At 41.4% G+C, this 14,688-nt stretch overlaps 1 protein-coding gene across 10 annotated transcripts in view; it reads left to right on the top strand.

Moving 5' to 3' along the window:
* ATP2B1 (ATPase plasma membrane Ca2+ transporting 1) overlaps nucleotides 1–14,688 on the top strand; it is a 93,116-nt gene that overhangs the window by 64,284 nt on the left and 14,144 nt on the right. For all 10 annotated transcript variants that reach the window (XM_059726168.1, XM_059726166.1, XM_059726167.1 and 7 more), the window contains 5 exons: nucleotides 238–479; nucleotides 6,624–6,861; nucleotides 8,562–8,741; nucleotides 8,961–9,048; nucleotides 9,495–9,601. In XM_059726168.1, the coding sequence (XP_059582151.1) occupies nucleotides 238–479; nucleotides 6,624–6,861; nucleotides 8,562–8,741; nucleotides 8,961–9,048; nucleotides 9,495–9,601 (855 nt within the window). The remainder of the gene's footprint in view (nucleotides 1–237; nucleotides 480–6,623; nucleotides 6,862–8,561; nucleotides 8,742–8,960; nucleotides 9,049–9,494; nucleotides 9,602–14,688) is intronic.

Raw genomic sequence — 14,688 nt, 5'->3', positions numbered from 1 at the left:
AGGTTGTACAGTCCTTGATGTTGGGTCACTGGCTTCTAGGTTTTTTTCTCCCTATGGAATATGACCTGCTCTCAGATTTATTCAAGAATATGTACCTGGATATTAAAGAAAGATGGGGAGTAAGTTTTTAGTGCTGGCCCTTCTTTCAGTTTTTGAATATTGGAGGACTGTACTTTGCAAACTGAAACAATTCCTCCTAAAAGATATTTTTTTTTTGTTTTGTTTTTTTGTTTACAGCCTCCTGAGAAAGAAGGTGGCCTACCACGTCATGTTGGTAATAAAACTGAATGTGCCTTGTTGGGATGGCTTTTGGATTTAAAACGGGATTATCAGGATGTAAGAAATGAGATACCGGAAGAGGCGCTATACAAAGTATACACCTTCAACTCTGTTAGAAAATCAATGAGTACCGTATTAAAAAACTCTGATGGCAGCTTCCGGATATTCAGCAAGGGTGCCTCTGAGATAGTACTTAAAAAGTAAGAGTAATCCAAAAGTTGTGTTCTTATTAGTCACAAGTTGCAGATGTATTAAACTGTCCAAATAAATAGCAAACTAATTAATATAATGACAGTTTTTGCCTTGCTTTTGGAGAAGACAAACTACTAGCTATACAGTGCAAAATGACTGACTTTTCTGTATTGGCTGCCACCAGTGCAGATTGTGGGTTACACTTATTAGCCAAGATAGTAACAAACTCCATATTCTTCTGAGAACTGAGGTCTGTGGTAGGTGCATATTTGTTTCCTCCTTTCAGCAGAACAGGTGAGCAGAACTTTTTAAATAGTTTTTTTCTAAACTGGTTTCATGTCCAGGTACTTTGTGCATATAGCCTCAGTAAATACCTTTTTAAGTAGGGGTTTTTTCTGGAACTTCTTAGCAGATTCTGAGCTCTCTGTACTAGAAGAGGAAAATTGAGTTTGTTGCCAGGTTTTGTTTGTTTGGTTTTGTTTTTTGTTTTTTTTTTTTAAAGAGAAAAGCAAGTCTGATTTTAGCAGTTTTATTCTACTATTGGCTCTTTAATCTTGCTTATTCTAGGGACCCAGATAATATTCTTATTGTCATGTTGGTGCTAGATCAGGATAGTCTCGATGTTCAGACTAAGCTGTTGTCGTCTCAGGGTAGTTGTGTGAATAAACAGGTCAGCATGGTATTCCTGTAATTGGTCCAGATTTCTCATAGTGAAAGATAAAACCAAGATCCTTTTCTCCAGTTACTGCAGGGTCAATAACATCAAAAACATCTTTTTCTCTCATTTTGACAGAATGGGGGGAAGTATCAATTTACATGGCTTTGTTTGACACACATGACTTAATTTTTCCATTTGAAGTATTGCAAACTCATAGCTACTTTGAATGCTAACACAGATGAAGTGTTTTGTGTTTTTTTTTCAGATGTTTGCTTGCTTCTGACTCTTCCTTGTTGAACAACTGCAGTACTTTCTCTGCTAGTTTACCAGCATTTACATCTATCAAACTTTTTTTGAAATCGGGTAGCTTCGTCACTCCTCACCAAAATTTATTGTACTTGCTTGTTTTTCTTTAAATGCGACTGACGGGGCAGGGCCTTCTGGTAAGAGCATCAAAACTTGGATGTTGAAGTAGCTGAAAATCTAAAATTACCCCACTGTCTGGGCAGGTAGAAAAAGTAACAAGCAAATGGGTAGGAAAAGCCATTGGCTGTGCTAGATGTGGATCTAATTGCTCTATGTTGGTGACTGCCTACTCTGCTATGACTTTTTTTCTTACAAACTTGATTCTCTGTCAGCACTTAACCACTCAATATTTTTTTTCCTTCTGTGATTATTGTAAATTTCACTGAGCTAAACTTTTTTTTCTTATTTCTGAAAAAAAGTTAAAATGGGATTTAATTGATTCACAGCTTTAATGCAAGTAAGAAAATGCGTTCTGTACCTTTTTTAAATATGTTGTTGTATTTGAAGACTTTAACAGGAAGAGAGGAGGAACAATTTAACTGAAGCTTAAATTTTTTACCATTTGTTGAGACCTGCAAATTTCTCCACGTTCAGTAGCAACTGTCAAGTTTTTAAATGAGGTGTTGACTACATTCCCAAAGAGTATAGTTTGCAGTTTCCACATGCTTTTAAAAGAACATTTGACTTGGAATATTCTTGTATCTTGTTTTTTTTTACCTTACTTCATTTTGAGCAGACCATCTATTGAACTGACATGTAGTTGGGTTAACCTTCTGGAAGTGAGAGCAAACCGAGGTAACTTCATGAGTGGAAGGATAGGGGTGGGGCTGAGGAACCTAAAACTCCAAAATGAGAGTTTAAGTGCTTCAGCTATTTGCTATGGCCTCTTTTTTTTTTTTTTAAGGGCACTGATTTGGTTTTCTAATTAGTTGCTTGGGACTGCTGATGAATTTCAGATGAGTAGAAAAGTGGTGACCTCTTGAGTAAAAGCCACTACAAACAGCTGAGAGAGTCCTCCCTAATTTGGCCAGACACTACATGAAGCAGGTTGCAAACGACCCATATATGAAAGATCTGGGTTCTTTATACCAAATATTGTATGTTGGTTTTTTAAGTCGACAATTTAAGCTTCTAGGCTTTGAAAGGATACCTTGCATCTTGCAGTGCAGGCAATGTGTATTTGAGGTCATGCGTTAATTTTTTGTTTTCCTTGGTTAGGCTGAAAAAAGTTTCAGGCAGCAGCATTTAACTAAAACAAACCAACAAAACTCCTTCAAAGGGATACTGGAAATATCATCTTATTGCTTTTCTGATGTAAAACTCTTAAACTATTTGTGACCTTGTGACTGCATACTCTTATTTCAGGCTTCAGGTAATCTAGTGATCTGCCCTGCCTGAAATGCTTTTTGTCAGACCAAGTTGATAAACACAGTTGACTGCTTGAATTTCTGCATCATCTGGTTTGACTTTTTTTTTTTTTTTTTAAACCAACCAGGCCAATCTAAATCGGGTTAAAGCAGGTTTTCATATTTTGGTAATAGTTCAATTGTAGCAGAAGTTGGTGGCACCCTTAATCCTACTGTTTGCTATGCCCTTGTGCGCCCCCCCCCCCCCCCCCCCCCCCCAATTCACTGCTGAGTGGCAGAGAGGTAATTAATACCATGGTTTTTGCCTTTGACATGGAGTGCAGGGAAGGGAAGGCATGTGTTTTTTGAGAAGAGCAAGGCTTAAAAGCGCTGCTGCATCGCTAACTTCTCCTGTGATCTCGGTAGGTCCCTAGTAATGGCTCCTGCACTCAGTCATAATTAACTGGCATCTTTTGCTGTGTTCAGTAAGTAAGGGCAACAGGTGAGGCCTTCTCATTCTTCCTTAGAAACTAGGGCAGTGTTCTAGTGAACTCTGGGCTCTGTGAATGCACGGAGCCTGGGAAACAAGCAGGAAGCATTAAGTCCTTGCACAGTCATGAAATTGACGTGATTGAAATAGCAGACTTAGTAGGATAGTTCACATAACTAGATGCAAGCTGTTCAGGAAGGACAGGTAGGGGAGAACAGTTGTTTTTTATGTAAAAACCATATGATTGTTCAGAGTTCCAGTAGGAAACTTGAAATAGGCCTTTTGAAACTTTCTGGGTTAAGGTTGGAGGGGAGAGCAAGAAGCGGGGTTTGTGGGTAGGTACCTTCTATAGACTACCAGACCAGGATGAGAAGATTTTTTTTTTTGTTTGTTTGGGGGTTTTTTTTGTTTCCAAACAGCTAGCAGAAGTTTTTCTAGATCCATAGGTCCTAGTTCTCATGGGGGACTTAAGTCACCTTAACATCTAGTGGGAGGGTATTGCAGTAGTACACAGGCAATCCAGGAAGTTTTTTGTTTGTTTTTTTTTTAGTGTTGTGGACAAATACCTGGTGTAAGTGTTGGAGGGGTCAACTGGGGGCAATGCTTTTTTCTTGACTCGGTGCTCATAAATACGGAAGAACTGGTGGGGAATGTAGAAGAGGTTGGCAACTTGAGCAGCAGCAATGATAGGATGATTTGTATTCAGGATTCAGAGGGGAAGGAAGGAGAGCAGCAAAGTAAGGACCCTGGCCTTTAGACTAGCAGACTTTGACTCCCTCAGGGAACTGATAGGCATGATTCTCTGGGAGGCTTGTTTTGGGGGGGAGGGGGCCAGGAGAGCCAGTCAAACTTTGAAATCTTTATTGAGGGTGCAGAAACAAACCCTTCTGATGTGCAGGAAGGCTAGCAAGTATGGAAGAAGACCAGCTTGGTTTAGTAGGGAACTCCTTCAGTGAACTGAAACACGCAAAGGGAAGTTTTACAAGTAGTAGATACTTGGACAAATAACTAAGAAGGAGTTTCAGAGTATTCGTCAGGTGCACAACTGAAATTTGGACGGCCAAAGCACAATTGGAGTTGCACCCAGAAAGGGACTTGAAGGGTGACAAGGGCTTCTACAAGTATGTCAGCAACAAGAGATCCAGAAAGGTGTGCGTCCCTTACTGAGTGGGGGAGGCAACCTAGTGACAAATGTGAAAGTCTGAAGTACTCTGCATTTTTTTATTTTTTTTTTTAAATCTGTCTTCCCAGGCAAGGTCAACTTCCAGACTGCTGCATCCAGCAGCAGTTTGGGAAGGAGGGGAGCAGCTGACAGTGGTGAAAGAAAAGGTTTAGGACCTTTTTAGAAAAGGCAGACATGTAAAAGTCCATGCGGCTGGATGCAGTGTACCCAAGGGTGCTAAGGAAGTTAACCAATGTGATTTGCAGAGGTTTTGGCCATTAACTTTTGAAAACTTGTGGTGGTTGGGAGAGACCCTGGATGATTGGAAAAGGGCAAGTATAGTGTCCAACTTTAAGAAAGGGAAGAAGGAGCCAAGGAACTGCAGACCAGTTGGCCTCGCCTCAGTCCCTGGAAAGATTGTGGAGAGGGTAAAGAATACATTTCTAAGAACTTGAAGAAGGTGATTTTTAGGAACAGTCAGCATGGATTCACCAAGGTCAGGTCATGCCTGACCAACCCGATTGCCTTCTATAATAAGATGACTGGCTTGGTGGATGCAGGGAGACCAGTGGCTACAGTTTACTTTGACTTGAGAGAGACTGTTCTTGCTAAACATTCTTGCAAGCAAGCTAAGGAAGTATGGTTTGCATGAATGGGCTACAAAATTAGATAGAAAACTGACTGGATTGTCGGGCTCAAAGGATAGTAATCAATGGCTCTGTCTAGCTGGCAGCCAGTATAAAGTGGAGTGCCCCAGGGGTTGGTCCTGGCATTGGTTTTGTTCAGTAGTCAAAGACTTGGAAGGTGGGATGAAGTGCTCCCTCAGCAAGTTTGCAGATGACACCAAGTGTGGAGGGGACTAGTAGATACGCTGGAGGGTAGGGCTATGATTCGGAGGCCGTGTCTACACGAGACACTAGAGCACCGTAGCAATGAGGTACTGCACAGTAGTGTTGGGGGAAGGGGGTGTGGAAACTGTGCAGGAACACTACCGCACAATAATGCTGGTTACTATGCAGTCATTTAGTACTTGGTTATGCAAGTACTAAATGACTGCACAGTCTGCCGCTCATGTAGATGTGGCCAGAGACCTAGACAAATTGGAGGATGGACTAGAAGAGATCTCGTGAGGTTTAGTAAGGACAGGTGCAAAGTCCTCTACTTTGTACTAATGCATGGGACTTTTTTGTTCCGACTGGCAACTGACTGGCTAAGCAGCAGCTGTTCAGAAAAGAACCTGGGGAGTTACAGTAGACAAGAAGCTGAATATGAGCCAACAGTGTGCCCTTGTTGTCAAGAAGACTAACAGCATACTGGGCTGCACTAATAGGCATGTGGCTAACAGATTGAGGAATATAATTCTTCCCCTCTGTTCAACACTGAGGCCACCTTCTGGAGTATTGTGTCCAGTTGTGGGCAAATTGGGGAGAGTGCAGCAGAGGGGAACAAAAATGGCTAGGGGGCTGGGGCATATGAATTGAGAAGAGGCTGAGAGGACTGGGCTTGCTAGTATGCAGAAGAGAAGACCGAGAGGGGATTTGTTAGTAGCTTTTAAGTGCCTGAGGGCTGGTTCCAAAGAGGATGGAGCTGGACTGTTCTCAGTGGTGGTGGATGACAGAACCAGGAGCAACAGTCTCAAGCTGCAGCAAGGAAAGGTTAGGCTAGATACATTCAGAGAAACTTTTCACAAGGATGGCAGTAATGCACTAGAATATGTTGCCCAGAGAGGTTATGAACTCTCTATCCTCTAGAGGGTTTTAAGACCTGGCTAGAAAAAAGCTGTGGCTGGGATGATCTAGTTGGGGCTGGTCCTGCTTTGAGTAGGGGGCCTCAGGAGGTCATCTAGTCCAACCCTAACTTTCTGCAATTTTTTTTATATGCAAGCGTGGAACCTACAACCAGAGGTACATTATGCTATAAATGCACAAATAATACATTTTGTTCTTAAGGGCCTGCACAGTACTGAGTAGTTGGATGGAACTTTTTTTTTTTTTTTTAATGAAGCCAACATGACTTTACCTTGATCCTTTTTTTTTTTAAGGAAACTGAAGGGAAAGAACACTGAGGAAATTGCTTGGCTTTAGTTTGAGTACTAGCTTCACTCTCTCGAGTGTCTTTCAATTCCTGTGGCTGAATCTGTGGCTTTTTATCTAGTTTAACTGCCTCTTAAATTTTGTTCTTGCTTTTCAGGTGCTTCAAAATATTGAGTGCTAATGGTGAACCAAAAGTATTCAGACCTAGAGATCGTGATGACATTGTAAAAACTGTAATTGAACCTATGGCCTCTGAGGGGCTCAGGACCATTTGTCTAGCATTCAGGGATTTCCCAGCTGGAGAACCAGAGCCAGAATGGGACAATGAAAATGATATTGTTACTGGTCTTACATGCATTGCTGTTGTAGGAATTGAAGATCCTGTGAGGCCTGAGGTAAGGAAAACCAGTAATTGAAATAAAAAGCTTACAGCTTAATGTAAAGTAAATCTTCACTTAAGTTTGTTAGCAGTCCAAATTTGTTGGCATTCTTATAACTAGTATGGATTTAACACTTACCTCTTTAGCACAAGCAATACAAGGAACCTAGTTTAAGCCTGCTAGTTACAAAAAAAAATCCTTTTTTTTTTTTTTTTTTAGTCCTGTTTTTGTGTTAGAACACTATACACATGAATGACCTAAATACTGCTAGTACATTAGCTAAAACACTAGAAGCATCTCTTTAGGCAATATTATTGCCTACAGTAGTAATGACCTGTATTTAATTGTATGGGGTCTGTCACCTGGGGAGAGTGCAAAAGGTGAAAAAAGATAAGATAGTCAATCCAAAATGTAGTGTGACTGTCTCCTGTAGCATGAAGTGGTAGATACTGTGTAGGAGACCAACTCCAATGTGGGAATTGAATCTACCTCTTTGGAAAGTGGGTGTAACAAGCTGCAGCATTCTGACAACTGGGGTGATGACTTCCTGAAATGTGAACCAGGTATTGGTCTAAACGAGAGGTGTTCAATTCATCTGGCCCCATGGGGACCATAAGATTGGTCTAGCATGGGTGCTGCTTGCTGCACTTGCCACTTGCAGTGTGCAGGGTTGGTCTGGGGTACACTGCATGTGGCATCTACACTAAACCAGCCCTGTGCACTGGAACTGGCATGGCATCCAGAGCCAGTCTACAGACTTGATCTCCACTGGCCCCAGATCCAGCTCACAAGGCTGTGCTTGTGTAGGCACCACATGTTCCAGACTGGCCCTACACACTGCATGTCATGTCAGCTCTAGCCTGACATGACACATGGAGCTGTTCTGGTGTGTATGCTCCATGCAATGCCCACAGCAGACCAGATCCAGGATGCAGGTCTTGTTTGTGGACCCGATCTGGACGAGCCTTGGATCCAGTGTGCAGGGTTGGTCTAGTGTGGGCACCACATGCAGTAAAAGTCCCAGACCAGCCCCATGTCCTTCATACAGTCTGTGGCACATGGTCTCTGCACTGCATGCAGTGCCCAGGGCTAGAGCCAGTGTAAAGCTGAATGTATTGGGCAATGCCATTCTGGATGATATGGCTCCTGCCCATTGCTTGCATCTTTAAGCAACAACATTAAGTTCCAGTCAGGGGTGTCAATCTGCAATGAAGCTCCTTATGCCCAGTGTAATGAAATTCATTTCATAGACTGCAGTACTTAAAAACTTGCCAGCTTGGCAACTAATGGGAAAGTTTTTTGTGGGGAGAAGCACTTCACTTGGTTTTCATAGGGGTAGGGTGTATGGACAGGACTCTATGGATAAATTTCTAATGATGGAATACTTCTGGGTAGGTCATCTCTTGGACTGAACTAATTCCCTTTGAATTTTTAGAAAGTTATACCTGTCTTGCTTGTGCTAAAGGGTCAATTCCATTAGCTCAGTTGCATAGTGCTAACTTTGTTCTCCTCTAGGACTGAATGAGTAAAAAGTTAAGCTTGCCATGGGTCATGTCAGAAGTTCAGGACATCTGTTGTCAATAATAATTTATTTTTTTAAGGGAAATGTTAAGTACAGTGCTTCTTTTAGTTGTGCTAAAACAAATGCAAGGTAAATGTGAACCTTAAAAACATACCTGTCATTTGTTTTGTTTTGTTTTTTTTTGCATAAACAGGTACCCGATGCAATAAAAAAATGTCAGCGTGCTGGTATAACTGTTCGTATGGTCACTGGTGATAACATTAACACTGCTCGCGCTATTGCATTAAAATGTGGCATTTTGAATCCGGGTGAAGATTTTCTATGTTTAGAGGGCAAAGATTTTAATAGGCGAATACGGAACGAAAAAGGAGAGGTGACACTTTTTTTTCTTTCTTTCTTTCTTTCTTTCTTTCTTTCTTTCTTTCTTTCTTTCTTTCTTTCTTTCTTTCTTTCTTTCTTTCTTTCTTTCTTTCTTTCTTTCTTTCTTTCTTTCTTTCTTTCTTTCTTTCTTTCTTTCTTTTAAGATGGCTTTTGTCCTGTCTTAATCTGTAGCTCGGGAATAAGTAACTTTTTTTTTTTTTTTTGGGTACAGATAGAGCAAGAGAGAATAGATAAAATTTGGCCAAAGCTGCGTGTGCTTGCAAGATCATCCCCCACTGACAAACATACATTGGTAAAAGGTAAATGTGGTGTATCAGTCAAAGTAACTTAAAGCCTACATTTCTATAAAGCTAAGCTTGCCCTTTTTAGCATCAGTAATCTGCTTGAAGTCTTGAGTTCACTAGTTAATCCCATTTCACAGCCCGTTGATCCAAGGGTAAGGGTTTGGGGTATCTATCAATACTATTTCTGATTTTTAGCTACAAAAGCCAATAGCTGATTGTATTGGCTTTAATGTCTATTATTATTATTATTATTATTATTATTATTATTATTATTATTATTACCACCAACCTGGAGGTTCAGGGCACATGGTTTTTAGCTCCAGTAGAGATTTTTAGGATTGGGGAGGGTCTAGGAAGGGTGAAACAATGCTAAATTCAACCTAAAGCATATGGAGCATTATCATCTAAACTAGCTCATAAACTTACGAAATTCAGTATTGAAAATTTGTTTTACTTTTTAGGCATAATTGACAGCACTGTCTCAGAACAGAGGCAAGTTGTGGCAGTAACAGGTGATGGTACAAACGATGGTCCAGCACTGAAGAAAGCAGATGTTGGCTTTGCTATGGTAGGGATTTCTTTGCCTTCGGTATTCACAGTAACCTAATGAATATAATTTGACTAAGCTAAAACAGAACTTGCTTTCAGCTTTTAGAAGCCCACTGATCTAGAAGTTCCTAGTTGCCATTTCCCATAGTTCTTACTCCATTTTTTTCCTTTCAGTCTTTCTGACCTTTCCCACCTGAAGGTCAGGCTTTCATTCCCAGAGAAAGTGGATGTGTGGTCTGTGGCACTGACCTGAGAAATGACATCCTGCTTAATGCCATGCTTGCAATCGTCGGTTAGTCATTGCAGGTCAGGTGTTGTTAGGTAGAAGTTCACGACTACTTTCTGCTGTGTTATGAAAACTTCTGATACTATAGTGCGGCTTATGAATGTAAAAAAACAAACACACCAAAAAAAAAAAAAACAAAAGCCTGAGCTGGTCCTTAAGACTAGTTCTTTCAGTAATCAGATGTTGTAATATTTCTAGCTTTTAAATACTGTGCTTACCTTGGCTATAAAATTCATAGTTAGCATCCTGAAATAGTGAACTGAAAGTTGGTTGGATTGCAGTCATTGGCAAAGTGGAGCAATACAAAGTACTTGGCATGAGGAAAACTTGAAACATAATGTTAGTGTCCTGTCACCTTACTTGAGATTCAGTAACTGGACTGTCTTGTTTTTAAGCTTGTTTTAAGTGAGGAACTGAATGCAGCTACCTCTGCTCTGTGCTGAATTGCAGGCTTGTCTAAATAACCTGCTCTTACAGGGGGGGAAGAGTATGAATTGCCAGATTGATAGCAATTTGTGACATCAGAATAATTATGTTACTCATGTTGGTGTCTTTTTGAAGGTGGGAGGGGAGAGATTTAATCTTCCAACTCAGAGCATCCTTATTAGTAGGGGTACACTTATTTTTAAAGTTTTTTCCTGGCTGATACAGATGGCCACTGTGCCTGGTGAATAAAATCAGCTAATACAGATCTGATAACTGATTTTTACAGAAGGACAGCTGGGCACTGGAGAGTAGTGCCCTGTGGGGGAGGCAAGGGGCATTGGGGGTGCAGATCAAAGCCCCCATGGTGAGGGAGGGAGTAAGGCTGAGGCTGGGGGTCTCTCCAGCCCAGGTGGTAGATGAGACCCTGTGCCCAGGGCAGGGAGCAGGATGGAAGTGCAGATGGCTCGTCCAGGGAATCAGTGTCCTGGCACTTAAATGGCAGTGGGGGCACTTGAACTAAAGCTTGTCAAATGAGCTTTAGTTTAAGCACTGCTGCCACCTTTTTATGTGTGGATGCTTCTAACCAGAGTGGGGCAAGGGCGAATGCAGGCTGCTTGCTGTGGACTCGGGGCTCTCCACCCTGCTGCCTCTGCCCTCCCCTACCTGTTCAGCACCCATAGCAACAGCAACTTGTGCCTCCTGCTGCTGGGTGGGTAGGTTAATGCGTAGCTCCTGGGGTAAAGGCAGCAGGGCAGAGAGCCCCGAGCCCTTAGCAGGCAGCCCACATCTACCTTCATCCCTTGCCCTTAGCAGGCAGCCCACATCTACCTTCATCCCTTGCACAAATCTAGGATGGCGCATGTCCCCCATGGCTCACCAAGGGGTGTGAGCAGCAGTCAGGAGCCACTGCCTGTGGCTCTGTCCCACTCCCTGCCCCAGCCCTGGGTCCCATTCACCATCTTGCCTAGGTAGTGCTCCCTGCCCAACTTCCTCCCAGTGGGAACCTTGATTTTCCCCTCCCCCATCCCCTCCACAGACTTACCTGCAGGGCACTGCTCTCCAGGCTGCCCAGCTGCCGCCTTGACCACAGGCATGCTGTGGCTGCATGCACGCATGTGGTGTCCGGGGCCCCCGCCAGAAGGCACATTATACTTATTGGTACATTATTGGCTACACTAGCCAAAAAAAGCCAATAGCTGATGATGTTAATTTCATTTTATTGGTGCTGATCCAATATGATAACAATGTATCAGTGCATTTTTACTAATTAGAAGTGGGTGTCTGTACCTGTTTGTCCCTGAATAAGAGACTGTCTCTTCTTTTTCTTTTGGCTTGAATTCCTTAAGATGAACTGACTATAACCAATTTTATACTAAGATCGGGAATTAAGGCCCATTCCAATTTTTAAATACTGATTTTTAAGGTCTTTGAGGATTAGCTATTAGTCATACATTATTGAATCTTAGTTCTATCTTGTGTTAATGAATGGGATTTGTATTGCTGCCTGGTGCATGCTGAGTCCTTGATAGTTTTGATCTTTGGGTGTTTGCCCGTTGTGGGTGGAGTAGAGCTAGGCCTAGTTGACAAATAAGCGGGTAGTTCTGATCTGCTAAATTTCACTTTACCTTTTGGTTATAATATTTTTTTTGAAAACTATTTTTGGTCCTAGTCTGTTACCCTGGCAAAAAAAGTTCAGTTTGCACCCATTCAGATCTAATTACCTGTCCTGTAGGCAAGCCTTACTCTTCTAATTTTAAGGAACATTGGAACAGAAACCTGCACTTGGTCTGCTTGACATTGTACCTGCTCTGTCAGTAGATCAAATGTGTTAACTTCCAGGACTGTCAATTAATACCTCTTAGCTAAAGCTACACTAAATGTGCTTACATAGGAAGAAAGTCACTTCAACTTTTAGATATAGAACTTCTAATGTCTGACTGTGGAATAACATCCTGCTCTTGTCTGGCACCATGCCTTCTTTGTTAAGTTTCCTTTTAATTGGCTTCCAGCTATGTTAATTTATAATGAACTTCCATTTAAATGAAATATTTTACATTTCTTTTTCTAAATAACTTGGAATATAGTCATTGTCCTGAAAGCAGGCAGGCTGTAAAAGTTTTGGAGGGAAGGCTTGCTGAACATCTTAAGCATAGGATATTTGCTATTCCTGCACTTGAAATTTTTAGGGGCATAAAGGCTTAAGTGTGTGTGTGTGTGTGTGTGTGTGTGTGTAACTAGCACATGTACTCCCCTTTCACCCCCATGAGATGTGGACCATGCAAAACTGATACTCTGTAAGTACTTGGAAGAAACTTGAACTCAGGTCTTTCTAGCTACTTGTTATAGTAGAATCCTGACACCACCTTTTAAAGATGAGAATGTATACTGCTTTATCTTTGTACCTGTCTGTAGAATTTGGTATCAGTGGATCATTTACATGATCCTGGGGCTTTCTTACCTTTTAATTTTTTTTCAAATGCTGAAAGTATCATCACCTCTCTCCCAGAAGAGGAGATACTTGAGCAGTGTTTTTCTATTAAAGAGCAAGGAAAGGCTTGTACATTTTAATTGGCCTCCCTTTGTTTTCATCATTGCTTTCAATATTGCATTGATCATATGAGATTTTGGTTCTTTTTGACTAAAAAATAGTTAACCTGTACATAATGGGTTTCTGGTACAACCTAGTTTCTACAGCTTCATGTACGTGAACTTTAAAAAATGTTCCAATCTGTTAGACTGCACAAATAGTAATCTACGTACTTAATCTCTTGACCTAGAGTTTATCTGGGAAAAGTACAAATACAGGTCACTGAATGTTGATGCCAGAAATCCCATATGCCGTTATGGCATTCAAGTAACTATGGTCTTTTCTATATAAACCCCTAGCTTTAAAATTTTGCAAACCTCTGAGTTTGAGTAGTATGAGTTTTAAAGATGAAATTTTGTATTGGGTTGCATTAAACAGTTTTGTTGCAGTAACACAAGCTTGTATTCCAAAGGATCCTGTCGTGGTTACGTGGAGTTAATGTCTTGTGACCCATATAAGCAGATTTAGAGCACAGTCTACATTGTGGTATTGCACCATCTGGTGGCTTTTAAACAGCTATTAAAATGCTGTTACTATACTTCTATAGCTAACCAACTAGCAAGTTATTGAAACTGTACGCTTATGTTACACATTAATATTTTCTCAATAAGGAACATTGCTCTTAATATCAATTAATATTGTGAAGAAAAATCACTACTTTTTTCCATTCTTTAGAATCAAAGAGTAGTGAAAGCCTGCTCTGAGTTTAATGTAGCCATTTTACCCATTGATGCTTAAAAGGTGCTCCCCTACAGTATTACACACAGGTGGATTATAGTATACTTTAAGCTGCTAACCCAGTAGTTCTTGACCTTTTAAGACCCAAGCATGCACCCCTCCATAATTTTTCTGATTAACTGTCTGGGGCGAAGAATACATGAATTATCTTAAAATTAACGTGACACTTGACTGACAGTGCCCCAGTTGAAAATAATTGGTCTGGACAGAGATACTGTTATGGTGTCTGAACACCCCAGATCTGTAATGTATTTATCTGTGGAGCAGTACCCTGAGGCTAAGTAATAGTATGAGCAGAGACTAAGGATCACATTGATATTTAGACAGAGTGAAATACAATCATGAGTCTGTGTGGTCTAAAAATCTTGATCCTTTTTTTAATGCAAAATGATTGTCTAGGAAAAAGGGCTTTGTAAACAATCATGCTTTTAAGACTTGTTAAGATCACAGGCTTCCCCAACTTGTTGGAAATTGCTCATTTTCAACATATTGCCTGAAGAGGGAGAAGGGAAGGGTGGGAGAAGGGAAAGGGGGTGGGGGGGTGGGGTGGGAATGCTTCTCCTTGCAGGATGGTGGTGCTTTTGCAGAGTGACAGAATCCCTCTTGTGGGAAGGGTTGAGCTGGTGTGGTGTAGCTCCATGCTATCCAGCACAGTTTGTCACAATCCTTTTTGAGAAGAACTTCCTTGTAGCAGGACCCCCAGCCTTCCCTGGGACGCAGGAGAAGAAAGGCCAGGTTCCCTAGCTGAGAGCTCCTGCCATTCTTACCTTCACAGCCATAACTCTTTTTAACCTATTACAAGAAAGGAAGAGGACTTGTGGGAAATGCTTGCCTAAAGTGACAATTCTGTCCACAGAATTGCAGCAGCAGATTCCTACTCTAGCTTTGCTCCATGTCTTCTAGGAATAGAGGTGCAGCAGGACAGTGTGACCTGGGAGTGGGAGCAGTGCAGCATCATAGAAGTGTCTGGCAGCAACATCGTGGTTGAGAATCACTGTGCTAAACTAGTTTGTAATGCCATGCTTCAAAGGGATAGCACAGTAGGAATGGGAGCGACGTAATTGTTACT

This window comes from Alligator mississippiensis, chromosome 4 (genome assembly GCF_030867095.1).
Source record: "Alligator mississippiensis isolate rAllMis1 chromosome 4, rAllMis1, whole genome shotgun sequence".
Taxonomy (NCBI): domain Eukaryota; kingdom Metazoa; phylum Chordata; order Crocodylia; family Alligatoridae; genus Alligator; species Alligator mississippiensis.
Note: the sequence above shows the minus strand (reverse complement) of the source record. Positions and strands in the feature narration are given on the sequence as shown.